At 41.1% G+C, this 12092-nt stretch overlaps 1 protein-coding gene and 1 non-coding gene across 3 annotated transcripts; both read left to right on the top strand.

Moving 5' to 3' along the window:
• The first annotated feature begins 1308 nt into the window (after positions 1 to 1308).
• On the top strand, positions 1309 to 7746 carry LOC105084547 (epididymal secretory glutathione peroxidase). Of its 2 annotated transcripts, XM_010974688.3 has the most exons (5): positions 1309 to 1395; positions 4164 to 4317; positions 5615 to 5732; positions 6328 to 6427; positions 7540 to 7746. In XM_010974688.3, the coding sequence occupies exons 1-5, from the start codon at positions 1309 to 1311 to the stop codon at positions 7744 to 7746; spliced, it is 666 nt and encodes a 221-aa protein (XP_010972990.3). The 2 variants fall into 2 exon arrangements, with proteins under 2 accessions (XP_010972990.3, XP_031291337.2); XM_031435477.2 differs by lacking the exons at positions 5615 to 5732; positions 7540 to 7746 and having other exon boundaries at positions 6328 to 6389.
• A 4070-nt stretch (positions 7747 to 11816) lies between these two features.
• On the top strand, positions 11817 to 11910 carry TRNAI-UAU (transfer RNA isoleucine (anticodon UAU)). The gene is made up of 2 exons: positions 11817 to 11854; positions 11875 to 11910. It is a non-coding gene; the product is annotated as a tRNA-Ile (tRNA).
• The last annotated feature ends 182 nt before the right edge of the window (positions 11911 to 12092 follow it).

Below are 12092 nucleotides of genomic sequence, written 5' to 3' on the forward strand. Positions count from 1 at the left end.
TAGCATGCACAAGGTCCTGGGTTCAATCCCTAGTACTTCCATTAAAAGAAAAAAAAAGAAGAGTATGATTAACTTCAACATCAGGACTTGAGGTCCAGAAAGTAAAGCAGTACCATAGACAAGATGGAGAAAGGTGAGAATTTAATATGCTATTTATGTGAGAAACTCGACAATCCTTAGGGCACCAGGTCTGCATCATCAACTCATCTATTCCAAAATTTTAGCTGAGACTGTTGAATAGTTGTTGGAACTGTGGCTAAGTGGATGGAGGTTCTTAGGCTGGTTGAGAGGCAAAGCATTTTTATCCTTAGAGGAACCTGAGTCTACTTTCCATTATCCTTCTTGGACCATGGGGCTTCCTGGAGATTAAGAGGAGTGTTTGCAACTTCCTAGACATTTATAATTATTTCAAAATCAAAAGTTTTTAAAGAAGTTATTTACTTTTAAAAGAGCATTGCATTCAGAATGGCATATTATCCTCCAGAAAGCTGGCAGCTGTTAGTAGTCCTCCCTGCCCCTACCTAGGGTATCAGAGCCTCCTATATCAGACTGACACCCAGACTGGGTACCTCCACTCCTTTGAACTTTGGCCAATCTGATAAGTGCAGGATGCAATTTTTCTTGTTTGTACCTCTTTGATTATTGGTAAGGGAGAACATTGTATACCATCACAGATGCCATTTGGTTTACTGCCTACTGCTCATGTTTCTCTTGGGCTGCTTGGTTTTTCTTACCGATTTCTAAGCACTTGAAAGCATTTGTAAGCATTTGCATAGTGAGCATATTAATGTGCAAATATTTGTCCCTTCTTCAGGGCTGGTTTCCTTCTAACTCTCTTAGAGGGATCATATGTGGTCCATCTTTGAATTTTTTTTTTTAGAGCTCAAATAATAATATTAAGAATAGTACTTGGAATGTTTATATCATGCCTTTTTCTAGGCAATTTACTGTGAGGTCTGGGAGACTGTGCCTGCATATAGACACTCCTCTTCATGCAGTAAAAACAGACAATAGACTTTAAGGACTATGGAGGGCTTGCCCTCACCATTTATTAATTCTACCCGAATTTATACGAGTCCCAGGTCCTCATTGCACTAGTGAGCACTGAGTGCTCATGGGGGTGTGTGTAGGTGAAGATGTGAGGATGTGGTTTGAATTCTACATCTTCTTGCCCCACTCACACCCCAGAAATCCTTGCCACCCTGTGATTGGCCTGTGCAGAGTCAGAGTCTCTGCCAGGATATCAAAAGGTTGCCAGTTACCTGAGGACCTCAAGAATCTCAGACTAGTGATCTACAAACACTAGTCATGACTGCACAGTTAAGGGCCTCCTATCTTTTCCTTCTTTTCTTAGCTGGCTTCGTGCAGACAAATTCCAAGCCAGAAAGGATGAAGGTGAGTGGCCTCCAGAGAGGGCAGGGCAGGGGTCAAAGGTGGAGTCTTCAGTCCTGCTCCAAGATCTGGCCCTCGGTCCTTTTTGTAAGACTCTGACCTCTGCTTTCTCTCTCTTTGCGGGTTCCCCTAATCCTTTCTTCTCTTTTCCCTGAGGCTTCTTCACTCCTATAAATGGGTATTTCTTGAGTTGAATATGGGTAGGAAAGATAGCATCTCCTTACTGTGGTCCTTTCTCCCCTCCTTCTCCAGGGAGAAGTTACCTGGATTCCCCTCCAGTCACATGAGTCTGTGCCTCAGAGCTGGGTCTGAGGCTCGGGACAGCAGTGAGCATCCCAATGGGTGGGGAGGAGAGGCTGAGCTGAGTCATCTCAGATGCAGCTCAGTGGGGAACCCATGAAGAGGAGGAATAAGCCAGTGTGGAAGTTTTCAGGATGGATGAAATCTGAGTGTTATCAGAGAAACATAAAACATACGGAAAAAAATAATTGGAGGCCTAAAACAACTGGATCCGGAATCAGGAGTCTTGGATTCTGGCTTTGATTCTACTTCCAATTCATGGCTCAGTTGCCTTATTGATAAAATGTGTATATGGCCGTGGCAGGGGCCGTTCAGGGAAGAATAGCAGCAAACTTGATGATATGGAAGCAAAAAGGAATCATGAAGTTAGGAGCAAGCAGACTCTCCTTCACATAGAGGGTTACCACGTTTGGCCTTGAACAAGTCACTTCACCTCTGTTAGTCTCTGCTTTCTCATTATAAACATGTGTGTAACAGTATCTACCCACACGCTCATCCAGTAATCGGGTAGGTGAGCAATAATTATTATGCATATAATGTGTTCTATAAAAGGCAGCTCTGGTAAGATCTTCCTGCCTCTTGACTAATAACCTCCGGGGTGACTTTCTATTTTTGAGAATTGATGTGGTTTTTATGTTATCCATTGCTGCCTACTTGGGTGGGGAGACCCTGGGCTGTAGAATTTGCTTAATAAAAGCTGAGTCCAGAGGTATATGAGACAAATCATACAGACTGAAACGTGAAACAGCAATGAATATTAGGAGTAAGCTGGACTCAGAGGAGTCTTCACGTTCAAAGTCCCCACATTCTGGTACCCAAAAGGATTCTCAGTCATTTTCATTGCCGTAGCAAAGGGGGAAACAAAAGGCAAATTCTTAAAAATGTTTAGCTTGGAACCATAATATTCTTTTTATACATGTCTCAGTTTTGCTGGTGTGTGTGTGTGTGCGCGCGCGTGTGTGCGCGCGCATTTAGGGAAAGGTGCAAAAGTCTGCATAAAGAAAATGCCTTTCTCCCCAGGAGGAGGGAGGGACTGAGTAGTTCCAGCCTGGTGTGCTAGTGATAGAATGAGTGGGAAAATGTGGTTTGGTTTTGTGTTGGATCACTCCTTCCTTAGATGGGGGAAGATGATGTTTGACTAAAATCCTTTCTAGTCCACTGTATTTCTAGAGACTCTAGTTTTATCCTAGTATAAGTCTGGACCTTTCTTATTAGATCATGTCCTTCACTCCTTTCTCTGGTCCATACTTCTCTGCCTTTTTCTTACCGGGTGGTTTGGACGTTAGCTTTCTTTTCATACTGTGGTATTTTATATTCCCTGTATTCCAGGAGCAATTTGTAGCAGCCTCTCTGATATAGGGAAAGGGATCAGGAGGTGCTGGTGAGCACTGTGGAGTCAGCACACTTTGGGTGCTGCATGGACCCTGCATGGATAGAGACAGAGGAGGAATGAGATCTGCATGTAGAGGAATTTAACCTAAGAACAGCCAATGAGAATTTCATGTGGAACTTATTTCTGTCATGAGGAACCCTGCTCCAATATGTTCAGGAAATTTGATAAGGAATAGAATAGATGGAGCTGATGATGGAGGCAGGTATTAGAAACCTAGAGCACAATCGGGTGAGGAGCTGAGTATGGAGTAAGTTGGGTGCTGCCAGACAGATCTTGGTGACCTGCTCACAGATGAATTTTTGAGCTCTCCATTTCCATTCTTAGGACCTACAAAAAGTTAGAACTTCATAGTATTGGTTTGCAAGACCGTCATGTGAGTAAGAGAGTAAGAGAGAGAAAACTACTCAAGGAGGGGATAATATTAGATTCTAGAATGTGGAACCTGGAAGGTCCCTGGAGGATCTGATAGGCATCCAGATGAATGTCTTCATTTTGCCAGTGGGGAAACTAAGAGCCAAGGATGACAACGCTCAGGTTCACAAAGAAATCTAACAATAGAGCTGGCTTCTGATTCCCCACCATGCTGATAAGTGGGATAAGAAGTCAGAAGACCTTGGGAAAGTTAAAGAAGTAACAAGACCATCCTAAAATACCTGGGCAATTTAAAACTTTCTCTTTAGGGAGGGTATCCAGGCAGGATGCCTTTAATCCAGAGACAAGGAGTAGCCTCATTTTTACAGAAGCATGAAAGGCAGTGTGCTTTTCTGTTTGGCCCAACTTACTTTAAGGTCATCCCCTTCCAGCTGATGAATGTCTGCTCTTTTCCATTTATCTAAGCAGTTCCTGGTATTTTACTTCTGCCAGGATAATGGAGAGACTTGACTCCCTGTTCTTCAAAAAATTATTGCCTTTCAAGTCACCAGACTGAAGTTTCATTCTTGTTATTGACACCTTAGACAACTCTTCTTTGTTTTCTGGGTCTCAGTTAATACATGCATTATTCTCTGAGTGCTTTGAAAGATTACACAGATGGCAGAAATTATTGTTACTAATATTATGATTTTTTAAAATCTTCCAGATGGATTGCTACAAAGATGTGAAAGGCAACATCTATGAATATGACGCTTTCACTCTGAATGAGGCGGAACACATTCAGTTCAAGCAGTATGCGGGCAAGCATGTCCTTTTTGTCAATGTGGCCACCTATTGTGGTCTGACATCTCAATATCTTGGTAAGCGTTCATAGCCAATTCTCCTTTGGACTAAATTTTCCAGCTCATTATATTCTAAATCATATTGGAATTATATTCTAATTCTAATTCTATATATCAAAATCAATACTCATGATCAAATATCTTTATTCCCTGATGTCAGGAATCAGCAAATTTTGGTCCACAGGGCAAATCTGGCAAGCCTGCTTTTGTAAACAAAGGTTTATTGAACATAGCCATGCCCATTCATTTACAAATTGTCTGTGTTTGATATTACGCTACAAGGCAGAGCTGAGTAGTTGTATGAGTAATGGTGCCAGAGACCATCCTGCTCATAAAATCTGAAATTACTATCTGGACCTTCACAGAAAAAGTTTGCGGACCCCTTCCCTATGTTCTGACTCTGCTTTGCTCCTGAGATTTCCAGGAGAATCAATATGTATCTGAGAACCAGGAGCGTGTCCAAAGATTCAGGTCTCCTTGGTAAATAGAGGAGGTAGGACTGATGTTTCTGAGGCTTTTCCAGGTAACTTACATAGACAAGAAAAAAGGGAAAGGGATTTTATAACTGTTTCCATAAATTTGACTACTTTAGATACCTCATATATTTGTCTTACTATGCAGTACTTGTCTTTTTATGACTAGTTTATTTCACTAGCAGAATGTCTTCAAGATTCAACCATGTTGTAGCATGTGACAGAATTTCCTTCCATTTTAAAGCTGAATAATATTCCATTATATGTATATATTATATTGATGGACATATGGGTTGCTTTCACTTCTTGATTATTATGAATAACACTGCTGTGAACGTGGGTGTGCAAATATCTCTTTCAGACCTAGTTTTCAGTTCTTTTGCATATACACCCAGAAGTGGGACTGCTGGATTTATGGTAGTTCTATTTTTAATTTTTTGAGAAATTTTCATAGCAGTTGCACCATTTTACAATTCCATGAGCAGTGATCTGGTGAGCTTTAGAATAATAAAGATAACTGGGAGCCATCTCAGAAGAATGGAATCAGAGAATTCTCTGGAATGGGACCTGGGCATCTCTATTTTTAAAGAAAGCCCCCAGCTGAGTCTGACATGCTACAGATTTGGGAAATACTACACTATAACACAGGGCTTTTGAATCCATGTCTAGAGATCCAGTATCTAACTTCAGCCCTGCTACTAATAGTCATTCTGACTTAAATATTTTTTTCCTTCCCTGGGCCTCTGTTTTCTCCTCTGTAAAATGGGTAACTCCAAAAATCTTTCTCTACACAAGGCAGGGTCTCTAGCCAGGCTGCCATATCGTCCCTTCTCTACTCATAGAATTAAATACACTTCAGGAGGAGCTGAAGTCCTATGGCCTAGTTGTGTTGGGTTTCCCCTGCAACCAATTTGGAAAGCAAGAGCCGGGAGAGAACTCAGAGATCCTTCCAGGACTGAAGTAAGTGCGTCCTTGAAACCCTATAGGGGTCTCTGTCTACTTTTCCTCAGTTTCCAGAGGTCCTTCTGTATTGGGAACTTCCAGGATGGGTAGTGGATTAATAGGCTTAGGGGCCTCTACAAACTGAGTTTAACTTTGGCCTCTGCTGTTGTGAGTATGGCAGTGTTCAGAGACTCTCTCCTCCTCCCTGGGTAATGAGACCTGGACATATGGAGGAGCAAGAGCACAGAAATGGCTCCTGGGGTGGGGTAGGTATAGCTCAGCGGGCACGAGGTACTAGGTTCAATCCCTAGTCCCTCCATTAAATTTAAAAAAAATAAAAGGAAGAAAGAAATGGCTCCTGATATTTCTGGTGCAGAAACAGTGCAGGGTTGGGGGAGAGGGAGTGACAGGATGTGGAATAGAGAAAAATGAAGTGAATCTGGGAGCCCAAAGTTTAAAAATGGTCTTACTTTCCCCTTACTTTTCCCTACAGCCCTGTTTTCTGTAACTCTAGCATTTTCTCCCCTGTCTCATGACCTCAAATCCTAGTAATCCATCATAACTTTCTCTCTTATATTCTGGAGCTTCCTGGGAACATTATGGTTCATTGCAGGTACGTCCGTCCGGGAGGAGGATATATACCTAATTTCCAGCTTTTTGAGAAAGGGGATGTGAATGGTGAAAAAGAACAGAAAGTCTTCACCTTCTTGAAGGTAAGTTAATTACTGATGTAAGCCTCTTTTTCTCTAATATTCCTAGTATAGAGTTGACGTGTTGTAAATAGATCCAAAAGCTCCTGCCTGGAGGTGGGATTAGACTCTATGAAGAGACCTTCAGATTAGCATAGGGATTAGGGTTTAATTTGTTAGTATCTATGAGACTCTGACTTTGTGGAGAGAGTTGTATAGAGTATTTCTTTTCACTGGGATCATCCTCTTTTGCTTATTGACATTCATTCATTCAAGGTACATTTGTTGAGTGTCTGCTATCTATAAGGCAATTTGCTAAATAATAAGAGTATAAAGGTATATAGACACAGTCCCTGTTCCTTGATGAGTTCATACCGGAGAGGAATACATAGAAATCAACAGGTATAATACAATGTAGTAACTGTGTTTTATGAAACACTTGACTTTTAGATATAGAGAATGTGACAGCTGAAAGGGCCTCTAAAGGGCATCAGAGTTCATTGTTCGTTCCTAAATGTTGGACTGTGGGCCAAGGCTGGCCCATGTTGAGATTTTTGTATATTCTCAGTAAACTGAAAAAAAAAAAAATAGGGCAATGTAAGGAGGGTTTCATAAACTCAACTGATCTGTAGGGCTGCCCTTTATTGTAAGATTAGGACCTATGTGTTATCTATTCTTATAATTATCATTTTAAAATTAAATGATGAATTAAAAAATTTTTTTTCTCTTATTTGACAAAACAAAATATTGGAACTCCATTTTGGTCCCAAAAGATATTTTTGAAATGTTATTGGCCCATGGAGTACCAAAATCTGGGAAACCACATTCTAATCTAAGCCACTCACTTTGCAGAAAAGGAAACTGAAAGCTAGAGAGGTGACATGTCTTAAACATAGCAGCATGATTTTGTGATGGGGTCACAGGGAGAAACAGAAAGAGGGAATAGACTTTTGCTGTAATATTTACAGTATTGTTTGTAGTTGGCATGACTGTGATTCAGAGAGTTTATTAAGAATCATAGGAAATTAAAATATCTAGATATAAGAAGAAGTGGATTCTCTGTTGTTGAAAATAGCCTGGATCATCCAGGAGCAGAAATTACATTGTCATTTCTCTTTTCCATCTCTCTGCTTCAGCGCGCCTGTCCTCATCCTTCCGAGGTTATGGGCTCAATCAAACATATATCCTGGGAACCCATCATGGTCCATGACATTCGCTGGAATTTTGAAAAGTTCCTGGTGGGACCTAATGGAGTCCCCATCATGCGATGGTTCCATCGGACTCCAATCAGTGTAGTCAGGTCAGATATCCTGGCATACCTGAAGCACCTCAAAACTAAATAGGAAGATCGAATAGGGGGCAGGAGCTATCCCGCTTCTTACCTGAATATCTGTTCAAAAAAAATCCATCTTTTCACTACACTCTCTTCCTAAGTGGCCTCCTCTTGACTAAGTCACCCCTATAGTGCCAAAAATTCCCACTCTTTACCAAGGAGATTTATAAACAGAAGGTTACTGCTATTTCTCCTTGCAAGAGTATGCAAGTGAAGAAAAAAAGAATGGAAACTCTAAATCCTTAGACATGTGTTACAAATTTAATCATGAAAATTCATCAAAGGAAAACCACCTTTCCATGAGGATGGTTCACTTTGTCACAATATCTTGAAGAACAGCATTCCTAGACATTCTGACTCCTCCTTCTCTCTCTGCTCTAAAGGTGTAGAAGTAGCAATGGGGTATATAGGCGCACAATCTAGGTTCCACTTCATAACGTTTGTCCTCCCCTAGAACAAACATGTAATGTCAATTTCCAAACCTTTCCAAGTCAGTCTATCCATGACACCCTGCCCACCCCCAACCCTGCACTGATCTGTCTCTTGTAGGAGCCCTAAGGTAGAGTGGGAGCAGGAAATCACCTCACATGAAGGGAAGGGCATCTCCATGATAGTGGGACTCAGAGCCTCTTTCTAATTTGGACCTGACAGAAATTGTTCTATGTCTGATCTTCAGTGCATTTAGGTTAAGATACCTGGGCAGGGCAGCCTTTGAAGGATAGGCTTTCCCCTCTCAACCCTTGATTCCTTGGTTTCAGAATGAGCCCTGCCATTATCTCCAATAAAATGTTTTCTGCAGCATCTGGGATCACTATGGTGGTTTTTAAATTCCATCCTGTGCTCAAAGTCATCTTATCTTTCTCTTCTTCCTCACTGTGAAGGTCACAGATGGTGTATTGACTGAATTACCTGAAACCCTCCCAGATCCTTGGAAGGCTGTTACCTGATGGCTCTCAACTGTCATCCCTCTTTAGAAATTGTCTCAGGTCAAGGTCACAGTCCTTTTCCAGGGGAAGCTTGTATCCAATTATTGGTCAATGAGGGGGTACAAAAGCCAAGATCTGGCTTCTCAGCTTAGGACAACTCTGAAGGGCCCATCCCAGCTGTGGAGACCTCCGGGGGGTAGCAAATGCCTTTTTGCACTTGCACTGCAACCCAGTTTTCCCCTCTGACAAATTCTGATTCTCTTCATTTCTTCTCAGGTAGTGCCCCAGTAAACTTTCTGAATGTAAATCCCCATCTTAGAGTTTTTCCAGGGAACCCCACCAAAAGTGGTATCCAAAGTGATCTGACAAAGAAGAGGCTAAGATGAGATTTCTGAGGCTAAATTATCCACCATCTAGTTGGCAATGAGGGGATTGGTGGAACACAAGCAGCCACTGGCACAAAGAAACAATTTTTAAAACTTTCACCAAACCTGAACTGAGATGCTATACTGGTGGATATGCACAAGGAGATGTGATGTATCTTGGAAGTGCTTGGAAAATAAAGAATAGTAGGTAATTATGATGTAACAGAAGTGTATGGTTTTTATTAGAAGAAATCAGTGCCTTGGAGAGAGATGATTAAATGCTGAGGGTGATATCTCATCAAACAAAGGCTAACTGTGACAGCCAGAGTGTCTCTGTTAGGATGGTATTAAGAACCTCTCATATCCTGCAACACAAGGGCACAAAAAGCTAAGGTTCAGATTCAAGATTTAATCATAAGAATACTAGAACTCGAAAGTAGGTAAAATCCTCAAACTAGATTATCTTCTATGCCTATGTCATGGCCTTGGTTGGAAAAGAATAGAACCTTGAGACATTGGATGGAGACATCTGGTTGGAGGCATTAGAACATCTAAATCTCCAATTTCCTGATATCTTTTGAATCTTTTGGAAGTTGCCCAGTCCTCCTTTTTAAGGGTTAGCTTGTCATTCTTGCTTAAAGACAATGCAGAGACCTCTGCTTTGCTAAACATGTGTTTCTGCCACCCACTCAGCATCTTTCCCATATAGAACTCAATTCTAAGGGTTCTGGATCAAGGAGAGTAAAACTCAAAGTTAGTTGAAGTGGAGTTCATTGCTATTGGTACATTCTCTCAAAGTATAGAATTTTGACCCAGTGGCAAGGACTCAACACACTGTTAGAAAAAGAAGTAGTTCCCATTAAATGTGGTAAGAATGCCAGGACTGTTGGGATTGATCGTAGAAAGAAAGGATTAAAAGCTCAGAAAAGTGGGCATATTAGAGAGGATTTACCATGTAATGCTAGGAAACCCACTCAATGAATGTGTCACAGGAGGGCCCAAGGACATTCTGTTTGAAAAAATAAAATGGAATGTACTGGGGAGAGGGGAACCAGCATCATTGAGAAATTCTGTGGTGAGTGTCCTCTACTGGCCCTGGGGTTAATGATAAGAGATACTGCTACAGAGGTAGGCTCACTGATAGCAATGGGTATTATAGGACCCTGAAGTAACTCAGGCCAGAAATGGCAGCACTCAACCACCAGAATCCATGTGTGTGTGTGTGTGTGTATGTGTGTTTGCGCGTGTGCCAGGGGTGGGAAAAATTACTGTAATGAGAGACAATTTCAGAATGGAAGCCAACTTTGTTGAGAGTTTGAGATGACTAATAGAGTACAGAAATGAGATAGATGGGCAGCCAACAAGCATATATATCACTATCTACACAACCAGAAGAAGTCAAGGATAGACATTTAGGAGAGTGACAGCAGCTGCCCCAATAAAAAATAAAATCACTAAACAAGTTCATACTGTATAGCATAGGGAAATATGTTCAATATCTTGTAGTAGCTCATGGTGAAAAAGAAGGTAAAAATGAATATACGTACATTCATGTATGACTGAAGAATTGTGCTGTACACCAGAAATTGACACAACATTGTAAACTGACTATACCTCAATAAAAATTTTTTTAAAAATCAAAATATCTTGTTCAATTTCTGATTTTGAACCAGTTTTCAGACCTGGAATCATTGACTAAAGGAGAAACCAAGTCCTGAGAAAATAGGACCCTGCAAATCCACTGGAAATATATAGAATATAATTCCCCAATTCCTTTCCTAAAGGAACTTATGACTATTTACTCAAAATCCATAAACTCAAGAAAAAGAGTCCTTCACATTTCAAGCACTGTTGGAAACAAAGTCCAAGTTGATATTGGTACAGAAAGACCCAAAGTGTCATCATGTACCCCTTGTTAAAATGGAGGTAACGGGGACCAGGTAACAAATGGAGTTATTGCTCAAGTCTGGTTCACAATGCGTCCGCTAAGGCCATGAGTCCATCTGGGGGAAGTTTCTTTTTTCCCCAAATATATAATTAGAATGAAATAAGCTTGAAATGAACTACAACAAATATAAACAACGGATTCCTCTGAGTATGAGACTTCAGATAAATTTCAAGTTATTATCTTTTTGGTTTTCTGCATTTTCTTAGCCTGTGTTGTATCTATACATTTAAAACAGTGATTTTTCTAAAGGAAATATTAGCTCCCTGAATGTTAAATTATTTTAACATTCTTGGGTTTAAAAAAAAAAACAAAACCCAGCGAACGACTGGGTTGGGTTGGGATAGGTGGCATCTGAAGCAGAAGAAAGGTCAGCGGAGCGGAGCGGAGAGCAGGGCGGAGGGAGAGGAGATGCAGGAAAGTAGAACCGCTGAGATGGAAAGTCCATGCGAATCCGGAATCCGGCAGCTATGAAAATGCACTAGTTTTTTCCACGCTGAAAACACCCTCGTAAATAGAAAGCTTCCTGCCTTTGTTGAACCAATGTAATTTTTTTTTCATTAAAATAACAGTCAATTTAGAGAAGCCGTGAGAATCGGAGCGAAAAATCAAAATAGAGGTAACTGCGACGCTCATCCCCGGCAGCATCTCTATATTGTGGGGGAAACGGCTGCAGATTGGCTAATATCAGGGATGCCTTGATTGCTGCTTCTAACCCCATTTGTGGAAGCTCCATATCAGAAGATGCCATTTTGTTCATATTATTTAATACCTCTAGCAAAAATAGTGTCTTTATCTGTGAAAATATATTCACTTATATCTCCCTAAATGCGCATCCAGTGTGGCTCCAGTGGCGCAATCGGTTAGCGCGCGGTACTTATAAGGCAGTACACCTGTGAGCAATGCCGAGGTTGTGAGTTCGAGCCTCACCTGGAGCAGCTTTTACCACTTTCTAGCCCATACAAGGAGACGCGTTAAATTTGAGACACCCCCAGCCCCACCTCCCGTCCCCCAAGAGATCAACTATTGTGATTTACATCTTAGAGTTAACTTGTGAATTCGTCTTAAAACTCTCTGCTTAACGTCATGCATAACAAATACCATCCCGCTGATTTGGGTA

This window comes from Camelus dromedarius, chromosome 19 (assembly GCF_036321535.1).
Source record: "Camelus dromedarius isolate mCamDro1 chromosome 19, mCamDro1.pat, whole genome shotgun sequence".
NCBI classification, from domain to species: Eukaryota; Metazoa; Chordata; class Mammalia; order Artiodactyla; family Camelidae; genus Camelus; species Camelus dromedarius.

Excerpts from the sequence above, each read along its gene's own strand:
- LOC105084547 (XM_010974688.3), top strand. The coding sequence starts at position 1,309 with ATGACTGCACAGTTAAGGGCCTCCTATCTTTTCCTTCTTTTCTTAGCT. Across the intron at positions 4,318-5,614 it reads TCTGACATCTCAATATCTTG|AATTAAATACACTTCAGGAG; the intron begins GTAAGCGTTCAT and ends CTCTACTCATAG. Across the intron at positions 6,428-7,539 it reads AAGTCTTCACCTTCTTGAAG|CGCGCCTGTCCTCATCCTTC; the intron begins GTAAGTTAATTA and ends TCTCTGCTTCAG.